Consider the following 16,211-nt stretch of genomic DNA (forward strand, 5'->3'; position numbering starts at 1 on the left):
GATAGTTTCTCCATCCTTAGACTTGTATCAAACAGTTTGGTGCATATATCTTCATCTTGCATTTTGAGAACTTCTTGAGTGAATTTTTAATCTCCTTTTGGTTCTTGCACCAAATCTTTCTACCATGGACGATTTCACGTCCAAAACTGCAGCCACTACTTTCTTTGCATTTCTTGGTGAATGGATGATCTTGTTCATCACCTTTTCAATAGCTTTGTTCTTCATTCCCCTCACATCTTCCTTCACTCTGCAATCAACCTCCACTTCCCTTCTCAAAACCACAACACCCCAAAACAACTTTACAGCCAACTTGGGTGTGAGTTTCTTCGTGGACCACACCAACTCTTTAGGTGGCACCATCAACTACGCTTCTTTCAAGGCCTCACTCTTCCACCGCCAACAAAGACTCTCGAGTTTCTCTTTCCATCAAGACACACCACCACCACCACCTCTACAAGCCAAGTTTCACAATGTGTCTTTGACAGTTGATGAGTGGGGTGGTGCTGTTGGAGCATCATCGTGTGGTTTTGCCTACTTGGACTTGTGGTTCAGCGTTGATGCTGAGAGGGACAAGCTGCAGGGCCATTGTGGTGAGGTGAAGTTTGAACTATGCACTTCCTATGATGCCATCAATGTTTCACCATCCTTTCTTGCATCGTGTGATGTTTACAGTGCCTTGGTTCACAAGATTAGGCTTGGCGTGTTACTGTTGTTGATCCTTCTTCTTGTGAGTGCAGCTCCAGTTCCACTCCTCGTTGAGCAATTCTTTTGCTTTGAATCTTGATTCTACTTTTCAATTTTTCTTGTATTTTGTCATGGATTTCCATTCCATGCATGCGATGTCACACTAATATCTTTAGGACGATTGAGTTAGTGTAAATTCCATTCTCGTGGTACTTGAATATCCCATGTAAATAGCTTGATCAAGGTTTTCTTTGTACATTTCATTAATTTTTTTTCTGATTCAGTAAAACGATTACATCCTTTTATGGTTCAGTGTGCATCAGTAAATTTGTTTGCATATCATCTTCCTGCAAAGCAAAGAACTAAATGTGTTTTGACTAGCCAAAGGAGAGGTACATGCACAACACCCAACTAAAGAATACATACATGGTCAAGATAAATCTACAATTCATATTGTTGAGTTCAACTTTTTGTGTTGAGTACTTGAGCTCAATGCTTAATTTCTAGAAAATATCGTTTCCCAAAGAAGCTCAACAAAACAAACGTAATAAAAAAATATATAATGTAGAGGCTGACTTAATTATTCCTTGTGCTGTCAACAACTTTAAACCATTGGCTTGCAGGTTCACAAGTGTTATCTTTGCTTAGACATTTGCAAGTGTTGGTGACAATGATGTTATTGTTGTCTACATCAAGACAAAGACCAGAAGAGTTATTGATTTGAGTTGATAGATGCATCTTTGAATCAGAGATCATTTCCCATCTTGAATTGGGAGCTAAACATATATTCCCAATTTTTGCTTGCTTCCCTTCTCCCTCTGCTTGTAAACAGAAATTGGTACCCTTTATTGATAGTATGTTTTGCTCTGTGTACTCCCATCCATCAGAGTTAGAACAAGGTCCCAACCTCAATGCCTCAACCAGTGACTTTCTTATGATGCAAAAACCTGTCAAGGGGTGAAAAATCACTTTGAATGGTTTTGCTTCTGATAAACCTGGCCCTGAAATATGTCAAGACAAATACACTTACATTGAACAAGCTTATATATATAGGATCAAGAGTTGTGAAAATATGGTGTTATGAAAATGAAAAATGTGAGTAATACAGTAATCGCATGAAATTATTGACAGTTCTGACTAATTTTTTTGAGGCATTTTTCAGTTTGTAAGAAAAAATAGTATGATACTTAATTATACATTACAGTACATGATCATCTTTGTTAATGAGAAATTATTACAGATCTTCAATTTACTAATAGAACTTAATTCTCTCTCACACGAAAATTGGTTGCAATCATGCACATGATATTTCTTCTTATTAAGATGTGTTGTTTTATCAATGGGTACATTTTGATAAAGCTTTCATAAAACTTGGAAGAAAAAAGATGAAGTAATGTATGAAAAATGATTATAATTGTTTGTGATACCTCGAAAAGGAATTTGAATAGCTGAGATCCTTTGCAAGAAACTAGGGTTGCTAACCTCACTCCAATCTGAATTGAGAATACCATAAGACTCATTCATTCCAACAACTCCTTTTCTTATGTAGTAACTCCCACCAAGTGTCCATAGGGCCCAGTCCAAGTCAAGTTGGGCTGCAAAGGCCATGAAACAGTTTATGTATCTGTTGTCATTGGCATCTGAGCCTCTCAAGTCCAGCCCAAACTCACTGACAAACAATGGCAATCCTTGGTCCAACAAGAACCCTGCAATTCTCATTTGATTTTCTGTGACTTCCCCACACACTTGGTTTTCATTACTTGAGGTCCATGATTTACCCTCACTGAAGCTATACCAGTGCACCTCCAACACTAGTTTTCCATTGAAGCTCAGTTTCAATGCCTCCTCTTTTATGAATGATAGGTCAGTGTCAAAGTTTAGACCAGAAAGAATGACAAGAACTTCTGGATTTGCTGCATGCACTGCTTCTGCTCCCTTTGGCATATACCTATGTTAATCAAGGCTATGCTTTCAATCAAAATGTCTAGAGTTGCATCCCAATCAAAGAAAATAAACTACAGTGAAATTATAACTTTATTCTATTTACTTTTCTACTTTTGTTTTCTCTAATGTTTCTGATATAAACAAAACCAGATTAATGTTAATGGATTCAGAATTCAAAATGTTTAATATAAAGTTTAACAATAATTTAATAACTATTATTTTTTCAATTCCATATTTCATTTTGTATGATGTTAAAATTTTTGGTATAGGAATTAAAAATAATAATCAGTATTTTAATTTTTTAATATGTTATTATGTCATTTCCAACATGACCAATGATGTGATATTCACAACATTGGATTTTTTTACCAATTTTGCTTTATCAAATGTGGTGTAGTTCTACAAATTAATTAGTTGGATAGGTAAAATTTTAAAAAATTACTTAAATGAGTAAATTGTGTGAAGTTAATATAACTTTAATTAAAATTTGATTAGACTTGCCAATTTAAAGTGATGTCACACTTACATTACTTTTCCATAATTAAATTGTTTTATGTTGTCATTATCTAAGAATTTCAATGACTTTTTAAAATTTTATTAATTTCTATAAAAAACTTATGAAATTATATTATATTGATAAAATAATCCTCCATGTTAATCTATCATCTCATTAATCTAACTTTTCCATTCTTATTCTACCTTCACCGCACCGGATAATCCCCTCTCCGTGTTTTATTGGATTTTTCATCAAAACGGTGTAAATCTGATATTAGTTTATAGATTTGGATAAATTTTTAAAATTTTAGGAAAACGGATAAAGCATATTTGGGTATAAAATTTTATTAAGAAGTCATTTCCAAATGACGATTTTCTTTTTATTGTTGTTGGTAAGAAGTGGTCACCTTTAATTTTTTTAAGTCTGACTGCACGAGACAATTTTTTTTCAAATTAAGACTTACTTAGGAATGAAGACTTAAACTTTCTTATTTTTTATTTATTATATATTTAGAAATCGAGATTTTTTAATTAAATTCTATAATAACAAAAATATATTTTTATATGTTTAAAAACAATATTTAAGCGTTTATTTTATTTAATATATAATTAACTTTTTTTATGATTAAATTTGAATATGCTTTTTAACTTAGGCTTGCTAAATTGAGTTTTCTTCATTAAAAGATGAATTTTTTTAAATAGATGATGGTAAATATATAATATAATAGAATTTTATACATAAATTAAGATTTTAAACCAAATGATGCAATGAAATTATTTATTAGCCAGTTTATAATTTTCCTTACAGGTTTGTTTTGTGGTTTATATTGGGTAGGTGTTTGATGTGCTTCTACACGAGAAACATCAACAATTGTTAATGATTTTAATGTAGGTTTGCAGCATGGAGTTCATAAAAATTATAATATAAAGATTGGTAATGTCATCACAACGTGTTAAGGTTTACATGGTAATTACCTTATGGTTAGCTAATAACCTATAATAGCATGTTGGATACCTACCTAATAAGAACCACACAAAATTCATATGTTGACCAACAAAGTTAATTTTGATAAGTTTGTTTACTATTGAGTTGACTTTCAAAGAAGTTCTCCCATATCACAAGTTTTCTTTATTAAAGGTCTTTTCAATAAAAATAATGGAACTCCTTATTATTATTTTTTATTTCCTTTTTCGTTTGTGGTAGGAAGTGATGGTATTTGACTCTTTGAAAGAGGGGTAAGAATGATATTTAGGCTTCATAGTTAATATTTTCAAATTATTTTTTATTTGTTACTATTACAAAATATCAAAACCATAATTTCATATAAGACGGTTAGTAAAAAATCGTAAAAAAGGCGGTGACAAATTTGTAATTATATTGTATTTTTAATGACGATTCTAAGGGAAACTGTCATTAAAGATGGTTATGAGAGACATATAAAGACAGTTATGGGAAAAACAGTCGTTAAAAAGTGTAATTTTTTTTCGAAAAAGTGTTGTGTCACACGCGTCTCTCTCTCTCTCTCTCTCTTATTTTGTCTCACGATCATTCTTCTCAATATCACTTCTCTCACTCTAACTCTCACACTCTCGTCTCTCTGCCACCACACTCCAACCGCAACCTCCACCACACCAGAAAACTGCCACGTGCAACTGACTGCAGTGCAACCTCCATCAATCAATTCGCGCAACACCGCAACGTTCACCCTCACTTCAGTCACACGACACCTTAACCTTCACCCTCACTCCAGTCGCGCGACACTGCGACCTCCACCACACCGCAAAATCGTCGTCGTGCAACCTCTATCACTCCAAGTCGCACCACACCGGAAAAACGTCAGCTCGCACGACAGTGCAACCTTCACCCTCAGCTCCAGTCGCACCGCACCGAAAACGCACCAGCTTCGCGATCCAACTCTATGCGGCACTGCCCCAACCGTGACCTCCGCGTCTAGCCTCCCTCACCGTAGTTCCGCCCTCTGTTTCCTAGTCAGTTTTTTATTTTGTTTATTTATTATTTACTGAATTAACGACGATTCTAGAACCGTCATTATAAATTATTGATTTATAACTACACCCAAATTAATGATTGTTTTATAATTGTCTTTAAATGCTCTTTTTAAATGTCGTCAATGTTGTTTTCTGCAGTAGTGTGTTTTGCCTTAGATGATTAAGAAAATTTTACTGTTAATTGTGAGGTGAACACCACGACTCATAACTTATTTAGGATAAGTCATATGAGAAAATCATTGTATGAAAATATGAAATTCAAGAAAAAAATACCTAATAAAAATTATTTTTATATTAATGTTTGTACCAAAAGTGTTGAGAAGATCAACATATCATCTTGTAGTTACACACTCTCTTATAAAATTAATCAAATGTTAGGTGCTGGAAACTTTTAAAAGGTTAAGTTACATGTTTGTTTGGGTGTGAATTACGCTCAAATCTTTATGTGAAAAGGTTTCCATCTAAGATACATTCACAAATGATTGATGTAGACATAAGTGATAAATTTATTAGAAAAGAGATTGCACATGCGATCCTCATGTTTCAAACAAGAAGGGTTGTGCATGGTGGAGTTTATCCTTTAATAAACATTATATTCTTGAAGAATTCAAGAGGGTTATTTTGTAGGATAAGTAGGTGTACATTTATCATGACTGCATACACTTCTCTTAAGGCATTTAAATAAGTCTTATATTGTACCCTCATTGCTTCTTATTATGAGTGTGTTGTTCTACATTGTAAATCCTCTACCAATCTTTTAAGTCTTAAACCAATTTTTTTTAAATTAGGGCTCTCAACTTCTTCCTTGCGATTCTAATACGATTTCCCATTCCTTCACATTTTCTTTCTTCAGCGATGGCTATTGCATGGGTGTTTGCGGACCTTTTGGAGGCCGTTTTTGTGGTCTAAATCGATGGTTGTGGGTGATAGATGTTTTTCTTTGATTGCATTGGAGTTTTGTAGGTCCAAGTGCGTCATTCAAATAGGTGCTTTATAACTACATGGTTGTTTTTGGAGAACTCAATCACGACAATGCATGATGTCTCCATTGATTTTGTGTTTCTAATTTGTTATTATTGTCGTTGTTTTCTTTTTCGTATTCACTTTCACTTTTAGTATGATGAATTGTTGTATTCGTTTTTGGTGTATTTTTGTGTTTTTAGTATTCATCTGATTTTTGTGAAATCATTAAAAGTAGGTAGAAATTGATTTTTGATTTATATGGTACCTTCTTGTAGTGTACATTTGATAGTACCGTCCTTATATTTTGATACAACAATCATAAATTTTGAAATGAAAAAAATTTGGTAAATAAAAGTTTTAAACATTTATACTTTTGATAAAGAGTTCGAATCAACACACAATAAAGATGAGAGTTGGTCAGAATGAAGAGAGAGGAATATTCTCGCCAATCCCTCCAAAATTCCTCCATTTACTACAATTTTTTTTAGTATTTTTGAATAATTTTTTTCGATTTTAGGTATTTAGTTTATCTATACTTATCAGAAATTTCAAAAACTTTGTGGTACTTTCTTATACCAATAGAGATTTATGAAATCTTTACATATTGGATATTCATTTCTTCCATGTTTAAAATTTTTCATTTGTGATTATGTTATTTTGCATACCATTGTCATCTGTGTTTAATATATACAGAATAAGGTTATTTTGATGTTTTTCTTTATTTTAGATTTTGGTTTTAAAACCAAAACCAATTACATATTTTTTTAAAAATGTTAAAAATTTATGTTGGATTTATCCAAAGTCTGATGTAAATTCATGCAGTCAATAATTTGACATAAATTTACAATAAATATTTCATCTAATGTAAATTTACATCTCTCACTTCCATGTGAGACTCGTAAAAGATGTAAATAATCTTAAATATCCAATATAAAATGCTACTTATAGTATAAGAATATAATTAAAGAATTAAAAAGGGAATCTCTTTTACTTAAATGAAAAAAGAGAGCATCTTTTTAAGATTTTTCAATAAAGAATTAATGCAGTTCTTGCCTTTTCACTTGTTAATGATTGGCTTAAGCAGTCTCTGATGAGCATTTGTGAATAGTCCTAGTAAGAATGGTAGAAAATTAATGCAGGGTTTCTTGGGGGTAGCAATTTACCTGTACCATTGGTTGACATCTTGTTTGGGACCTCGTAACTCATTCCTCAAGCTCATGCCTACCACATTACTCACCCCTTTGAAAAGTGTAGCCATATTGGTAAGGCCAATAATCCAGAGATCAGGATCAAAATACTGATCCCCAAAGAACCCATTGCCATCCATGCTACTGCAACACCACCCTGGTACAGTCACGTGATTGTCCAAAATCACCATTACATCATTTTCTCCCAGGCTTTTCACCACTTCCTGTTATTGCTCATTATGGTTTAATAACAATTACAACTACTATATACAAACCTCCACATTTATATATGGTTGTTGGGATAATCATGATTCCAAGTTCTAACTACTAAATACACTACTATTCAATTTGAGATAATTAATTAACTTGGCCACCAAGGAGACTTAATTTGATATCTAATTAGGAGATGAAATTAATGAATCATCATTATGACAAAAGGGGAGATTAGTTGCTTGATTAAATATAACATATATATATATATACTTCAAAAAAATAAAATCAAAACATAAATATATCATTAGTCCAAAATTGGACTCACTTATTCCTAACTAGTTATATCATGTTTTGTAGGTTTTGAAGTAGAACTATAATATTTATGTAGGTGGTTTTATTCCCTTAGATAAATTTAGCCTAAACATAACGACCAACACTTTCTTTCTGCTAATACACAAATGAAAGTATCAATTCTAAAATACCAGTTCCTTTTATTTTAAAATTAACTGAATCACTCTGAATTGTTTTGTATTCTATCTTATTTCGCTTAATTTAAATCTAAATGATTAAAATAATAAACACAGTGCATTTTAATTTTCTAAAGTAATAAATAAGTATTTCTTGTATACATATATATATATATATATATATGTATATATATATTTTAAACCTTGAGACAGTAAAATACTGTGTGTGAGAGAGAGAATCTCTTGATGCTGCAATATAGAAATGCTTCTAAGAACTTCTTTACTAAATATATGTATATATAACTTTTACTGATAGAGAAAGTTGTAAGAACTCTTCTTTATTTGAATTCAAAATGTATAGATGATTAAGGGAGAAACAGTTTTATATTTAAAGTTAATCAAATATGCTAACAAAAATGAACAAGGTAAGACTGTATATAACTCAACAATGCAGTACCTGGTAAGCTTTGATGAGGGGAAGATCGATGATGGAGGGGTTGATGGCTTGAACAGCATCGATGGATTGAAGAAGAGCAAGGTTTTTGAAAGAGTTTCTGACAGTGAGAGAAGCAAGAGAGTGATTGGTGAGCAAGAGAAGTGGCCATGTGAGTCTCACACAGTTGAACCCCATAGACTTGATTCTCTTGGAAATCGTATCCAAAGGTTGTTGGCTTAAGCCCTCAGCAACAACAGTATCCAAATGAGACACCCAATTCACACATGCTAGCTTCACCCTCTTCCCATTTTCATTCACAATCCACCTATCACTGGTGTGTAGTGGAAAACCCTTCACAGTTTGGAGAACTGTCACATATAGCAGCACTGTTATTGCTCTTTTTGTTACCATAGGGATCATGTTCTTTGATATCAGTGTATCAGTGTGAAATATCTTCCACGCAAGAGTTTTTCTCTGGGCAAATCTGAACACATTGTGTATAATACTGGGTTTTTAACCCGCACGATGCACAGGAAAAAGAAGGCAAAATATTAATTATTTATGAAGTATTATTAATCTATTAATAAATAAATAAATAAATTATAAAATAAATATTAATATATAAAGTAAATAGATACGAATAAAGAAAGAAATTAAATATATTAAAATTAATATAAACAATACATAAACCTAAATAATATACATAAATAAATAAATTGTTCAAGTATTAACCATTGATACAAATTTTGAATAAAGTAAGTAACAATAAACAATTATCTAAAAAAATATTCATCCTAAAAGATTAATAACTCAAATTTCATTATTTGGTATGTTAATCTCTCATTCAAAAACAATCTTGTTGTCTTTGTCATTTCACATACAAAAATTCTTTCATTCTTCAAGTTTTATCGATTTATTTGACGTGTTTTCTTTCACTATTAAGTATCAACAAACTGACACAAATTTTGACGAAAGTAAGTAATAATACACAGTCATGTAAAAAATCCTAAAAGGTGAATAACTCGAATTTCATGATTTGGTATGTTAACCTCCGTTTCAAAAATAATATTATTGCCTTCTTTGAAATCATTTCACATGCTTAAATTATTCCATCTCGCCTCAAGTTTTGTTGATTTATTTGGCGCATTTTCTTCACCATTTTGTATAAAAACATAATTTCTATAATTATACATAAATTTAAATGTATATAAAAAAATAAAATTACAAATCAAATATTAATATATAAGAAATAAATATCAACATATATGAATAAATAAATTCACCTAAAACATTAATATATAAGAAATAAACATAAACATATACAAATACATAAATAAAACTAAACATAATACAATTAATATAAACAATACATAAAGATAAATAATACACGTAAATAAATAAATTGTTCAAGTATCAATAAACTGACACAAATTTTGAGGAAAGTAAGTAATAATAAACAGTTATGTAAAAAAAAGAATTCATCCTAAAATGCGAATAACTCAAATTTCATTATTTGGTATGTTAACCTCTACTTAAAAAACAACTTTATCATCTTCTTTGACGTCATTTAACTTACAAAAATTCTTCCATCCTGCTCTAAGTTTTGTTGATTTAATTGACACGTTTTCCTTTACTAATATATAAAAATATAATTTATATAATTAAATATATATATATATAAATGTAAATTTAAATGAGAAAATTTACAAAGCAATATGAGAAATAAACATTAGCATATGCGAATAAATAAAAAAAATTAAATGCACTAAAATTAATATAAACAATGCATGAATATAGCTTGTAAAGAAAATATATATAAATGTAAATGTAAGTAAAGAAAATAAATAAAAAAATTACAAAACAGATATTAATATATAGGAAATAACCATCAACATATACGAATAAATAAAAAAACTAAACATATTAAAATTAATATATACAATACATAAAGATAAATAATACACATAAAAAAATTGTTCAAGTATCAACAAATTGACACAAATTTTATGAAAAATAAGTAACAATAAACAATTATGTAAAAAAATGATTCATCATAAAAGACGAATAACTCAAATTTTATTATTGGGTATGTTAACCTCTGTTTAAAAAATAATTTTATCGCCTTCTTTGAAATTATTTCACATACTTAAATTCTTTCATCACGCTCCAAGTTTTGTTTATTTGGCGCATTTTCTTCACTATTTTTGTATAAAAATATAATTTATATATATATATATATATAAATGTAAATGTAAAAGATGTGTATTTATTTTGGATTTTGAATAAAATTTTATTTATTTCACACTTTTAGAACATTAAATAATTTAGCATTTGATTTTTTAGAGGTTTGAAAAATTTAGAAATTTTATTTATTGCAAATTTTTATTTAAATAGCACATTAAATAATTTAGATTTGTATTTATTTAATATTTTGAATAATTTAAGAATTTTATTTTCCTCAAATTTTTATTTGCGAATAACATTAAATAATTTAGGGCACGTATTTATTTAGGATTTTGAATAATTTTTTAAATTAATTTACTTCTATTTTATTTAAGTACAATATTAAATATTTAGGTTTTGTATTTATTTAGAATTTTGAAAATTTTAGAAATTTTATTTCTTTGAGATTAAATAGAAATCAAATAATTTAAGATTTGTATTTGTTTAAGATTTTGGAAAACATAGAAATTTTATTAAGTTTATATTTTTTATCTAAGAATGATAATAAATAATTTCGGAAATGGATTTATTTAGAATTTCAATTAATTTAGGAATTTTATTGATTTTCTATTTTTATTTAAGAATGACATTAAATTTTTTTGGATCTTTATTTATTTAGGATTTTGAAAAACTTAAAAATGTTATTTATTTTAAAATTTATTATTTAAGTAGAAAAAAATAATTTCTGATTTTATATTTATTTAGGATTTTTAAAAACTTTTGAAATTTTATTTATGTATGACATAAAATAAGTTAGGGTTTGTGTTTATTAAGGATTTTGGATATTTTATAAATTTTATTTATTTCAAATATTCATTTGAATAATTTAGGAATTTTATTTTTATAAATTTTTATTTATGACATTCAATAATTTAACATTTGTATTTATTTATAATTTAAAATAATTTACAATTTGTATTTATTTAGGATTTTGAATAATTTAGAAATTTAATTTAATTCAAATTTTTATTTGTGTAAAACATTAAATTATTTAGATTTTGTATTTATTTAGGATTTTAAAATTTTTAGAAATATTATTTATTTTAGACTATTATTTAAGTATGAAATAAAATGATTTAGGATTTGTGTTTATTTAATTAATTTAGATTTTTATTTAAGTAGAACATTAAATCATTAGATTTTGTATTTATTTTAGAATATTATTTAAGAAGGAAATAAAATAATTTAGAATTTTTATTTATTTAAAATTTTGAAAAACTTAGAAATTTAATTAATTAAGATTTTTAGTTAATAATGACATTGAATAATTTAGGAATTTTATTGATTTCTAATTTTTATTTAAGAATGACATTAAAACTTTTTTAATTTTGTTTTGATTTAGGATTTTGAATAATTTAAAAATTTAATCTATTTTATATTTTTATTTATGTAGAACATATAATCATTTAGATTTTGTATTTATTTTAGGTTATTATTTAAGTAGGAAATAAAATAATTTAGGATTTGTATTTATTTAGGATTTTGAAAAACTTAGAAATTTTATTATTTTTATATTTTTAGTTAATAATGACATTAAATAATTTAAGGTATGAATTTATTTAGAATTTTGAACAATTTAGAAATTATATTGATTTTTTATTTTTATTTAGGAATGGCATTAAAACTTTTTTGATTTTGAGTATATTTAGGATTTTGAATAATTTAGAAATTTAAATTATTTCATATTTTTATTTAAATACAACATTAGATCATTTAGATTTTGTATTTATTTTAGATTATTATTTTTAAGTATGAAATAAAACCATTTAGGATTTGTATTTATTTTGGATTTTTAAAAACTTAAAAATTTTATTACGTGCAGATTATGAAAAATAACTTTATCTGAATTAGACTAATTAAGCAAAATTGGGATTATACAAAATATGATTTTACATAGATAAAGACTTGCATCCGAGGTGGAGATTGATCACACTATACAAAATGTGTATTTACACAATTACATATTTATTTCATCCAGTATCAATCCTACAAATATAAAATTTAATACGCAGCGACTACAAAGTGTTCTTCACATATAGCCTACACATAACAAAGTAGTTTTAGTTAGAATAATCTGAAAACCATATGAAAACTAAATAGCATGAACATCCATATGAAATCAGTGCAAAATACATGTGACAGAACTATTATCAATCTAAAAACCATAATATGCATATAATCTCAAGTGCATAATCCAATAGAAGCAAAACAATTAGGAAGAACAAATATTTGAAATGCAGGGCAGAGATATAAACTAAAGAGAATGAAAATTCATATGTCAAGAACAATGGATGAAATTATGTTATTTCTATTTTGAAATGGATTATGCACAAAAGAAATACTTTTACATTTTTGCTACTTTAGAAATTGAGGATCAAAAGATACAAACCTTTAAAATAGCAATACACAATTATACAATGCAATACATAATATGTCATTCATAAGAGTAATCATTAATAAATAACATCAATATATAAGTACAATAATATAAAAAGAATAACGTTGTTTTGCAGAATAGTTTAAATCTACTGCAATATATTATATTGTTGTTTCTATCTTGAAATGGATTATGCACATAACAAATACTTTTATACTTATGCTAGTTGAGAAATATGATTGGATGAAGTTTTTTAACCTTCAAAAGAGATAATGATCAACTATAATGCTATTATTTTGTATAACTCGTCTTAAGTTCAGTTATGAATCTATACTTAGAAATATTTTCCATATTACTATTTGGTATAACTGCAACACTACTATTTATTATTCATTAATTCTTAGGCCTTCTAATTTATTCAATGTTCATAAAATGATTTAAATAATATTGAATGAAAATCAATGTCATTATATTTTTATTTTTATATCATCTAAATGTAATGTTATGTTATTAACATGTTGTGGTTTCCAAAACACAATGCAATAGAAAATAGTTTTCAAACAATCTCAAAATATTCATATCTATACACAAAACAAAGGAAATGACCTTGAATCTAATCTAAACAGTTTACATCAAAATTTGATTTTAAATTCATATAGATTTCTTTCATCAAAATATACAAAATGTCTTTTTATACAATCAAAGAAATTGATTTTACATTGATATAGACTTCTTTCATCAGAGTATATAAAATATGTCTTTAAGCAATTACAAAATTCTTTTTATCCTTGTATCTATCCTACATCTGAAAATTCTTTGATCCTACACATTGATCTTCAAATGCAGCCTACACAATAAGCAACAACATGTTCTTCAAACCGTTCTTCTTCAAATGCAGCCTACACAATAAAGTCTAATAAACCAATATAAAATATCTAAATATAAGCAGTAACCAATATGACAAATGTCAAAACCAATAACAATGGACAATTCAAATTCAAAAAGAAATTACCTTTGATGAGAAACAGAGAACTAAAGACCAAAAAAATTTGAGAAAAAGCATGAAAGGATGGCAGAGAAGATCAAAGTTGCAAACTTTGAAAAAAAAAAAACAGAGAACAAAATAGAAAAAGAAATTTAAGAAAGCTTTTGCATGTGAGAAAGAAAGCTTTTTTTATCAGAAACAGAGAACCAAAGACAAAAAAAAGAGTTAAAAAAAGCATGAGAAAACATATTGACAAACAAAAAATGAAAGGATAGCAGAGAAGATTAAAGTTTGAAATTTTGATAAAAAGAACATAGAACAAAAACAAAAATAAATTTAAGAAAGCTTTTGCATATTAGAAAGAAAGCTTTTTATTACCAGAAACAGATAACCAAAGACCAAAAAATATTGAGAAAAAAAAGCATGAGAAAACATATTGACAAACAAAAAAATGAAAGGATGGCAGAGAAGATCAAAGTTTGCAACTTTGATAAAAAAAAAAACAGAGAACAAAAACAAAAAAAAATTGAAGAAAGTTTTTGCATGTGAGAAAGAAAGCTTTTTGATCAGAAACAGAGAACCAAAGACCAAAAAAAAGTGAGAAAAGGCATGAGAAAACATATTGACAAACAAAAAATGAAAGGATGGTAGAGAAGATCAAAGTTTGAAACTTTGATAAAAAGAACATAGAACAAAAACAAAAATAAATTTAAGAAAGCTTTTGCATATTAGAAAGAAAGCTTTTTATTACCAGAAACAGATAACCAAAGACCAAAAAATATTGAGAAAAAAAAGCATGAGAAAACATATTGACAAACAAAAAAATGAAAGGATGGCAGAGAAGATCAAAGTTTGCAACTTTGATAAAAAAAAAACAGAGAACAAAAACAAAAAAAAATTGAAGAAAGTTTTTGCATGTGAGAAAGAAAGCTTTTTGATCAGAAACAGAGAACCAAAGACCAAAAAAAAGTGAGAAAAGGCATGAGAAAACATATTGACAAACAAAAAATGAAAGGATGGTAGAGAAGATCAAAGTTTGAAACTTTGATAAAAAGAACATAGAACAGAAACAAAAATAAATTTAAGAAAGCTTTTGCATGTTAGAAAAAAGTTTTTTTTTATCAGAAAAAGAGAACCAAAGACCAAAAAATATTGAGAAAAAGCATGAGAAAACATATTGACAAAAAAAAAATGAAAGGATGGCAGAGAAGATCAAAGTTCGTAACTTTGATAAAAAAAACAGAGAACAAAACCAAAAAAGGGATAGAATACGACCTGAACAGTTGCAGGGCCTGCTTGAATGCATGGAGAAACTGTTTGCCATCTTTAAACTCAACAGTAGTGATGAAAAACAAACACACTGAATAAGTTGGATGAGATGAACAAAAAGCCAAAAATGAGAAATAAGATGAACACATGCTTACAAACCTGAAACACGAACTCAACAAAAAAGAGGTAAAATACACGGAAAAAGTAGATGAGATGAACAAATCAAAAGAACAAAATATAAAAAAGGCAAAAATAAAGAGAAATGAAATGAACACATGCTTACAACCCTAGAACACGAACTCAACCCTAGAAACGGTATAAAGATTACCTCGTTCGATGTCAAATGAAAAGAACAAAACCGAACAAAAATGAAATAATGGTTTTATACAACACTGTATATATAGTGAAAAATAATGGTGTTTTGGGGAAAAATGCTTTCAAATACGGCATCTCTAAAGTTTTCGAATTGGTGAAAATGAGTAAAGGAGAGTAATTAGGTTTAGAGAGAATGGGGAAAGCGGAAAAAACGCTAGAAAGCGGAAATTCAAATTCAAAAACCATTACCTGAAGGGTGCTCTGTCATTGTTCTGCAACACCTGCTGGAATCGACATTTGCACAGCCATACATGCTTTTGGAAAAACCATTGCTAGGCACACAAAATACACATTCAGAAACCCTAATTTTTCCTCCACCTATGCATATTGGGCCTGTTCACTCATTTTGGGCCAGCAGAATCATGGGCTCGTTTTCTTCCCAGCTAAAGCCTCAGTAAACATTCTTCTTCTGATAAATTTCATTTTTTGTTTATTTTCTTCAAAAATTCGTGAGAGCGACACGTGTAGAAAGTTGTCTGTTTGTGCTCCCTCAAATGTTATAAGTATAGAAGTGTCTCGTGACTCACTTTGTAGGTTACTACAAATCCATTTTTAAAGTTACTAACACCTATTTTGACTTATT

At 28.2% G+C, this 16,211-nt stretch overlaps 1 protein-coding gene and 1 long non-coding RNA gene across 8 annotated transcripts; both read right to left on the reverse strand.

The window, feature by feature from the left end:
- Positions 1-1,077: 1,077 nt before the first annotated feature.
- Positions 1,078-8,879, reverse strand: LOC137818042 (glycosyl hydrolase 5 family protein). Its single transcript, XM_068621264.2, has 4 exons — positions 8,421-8,879; positions 7,260-7,507; positions 2,112-2,632; positions 1,078-1,685 (listed from the first exon to the last, which is right to left on the reverse strand). Exons 1-4 carry the CDS (start codon positions 8,817-8,819, stop codon positions 1,261-1,263), a joined length of 1,593 nt encoding a protein of 530 aa, XP_068477365.1. The 5' UTR covers positions 8,820-8,879; the 3' UTR covers positions 1,078-1,260.
- A 3,580-nt stretch (positions 8,880-12,459) lies between these two features.
- On the reverse strand, positions 12,460-15,971 carry LOC137818125 (uncharacterized). Of its 7 annotated transcripts, none has more exons than XR_011082035.2 (3): positions 15,818-15,971; positions 15,260-15,308; positions 12,460-12,662 (listed from the first exon to the last, which is right to left on the reverse strand). It is a non-coding gene; the product is annotated as an uncharacterized LOC137818125 (long non-coding RNA). The 7 variants fall into 7 exon arrangements; XR_011082033.2 differs by lacking the exon at positions 12,460-12,662 and adding an exon at positions 13,669-13,846; XR_016517614.1 differs by lacking the exon at positions 12,460-12,662 and adding an exon at positions 13,669-13,898.
- Positions 15,972-16,211: the final 240 nt, after the last annotated feature.

The sequence above is a fragment of the Phaseolus vulgaris genome, chromosome 11, assembly GCF_051622355.1.
Source record: "Phaseolus vulgaris cultivar YP4 chromosome 11, ASM5162235v1, whole genome shotgun sequence".
NCBI lineage: Eukaryota > Viridiplantae > Streptophyta > Magnoliopsida > Fabales > Fabaceae > Phaseolus > Phaseolus vulgaris.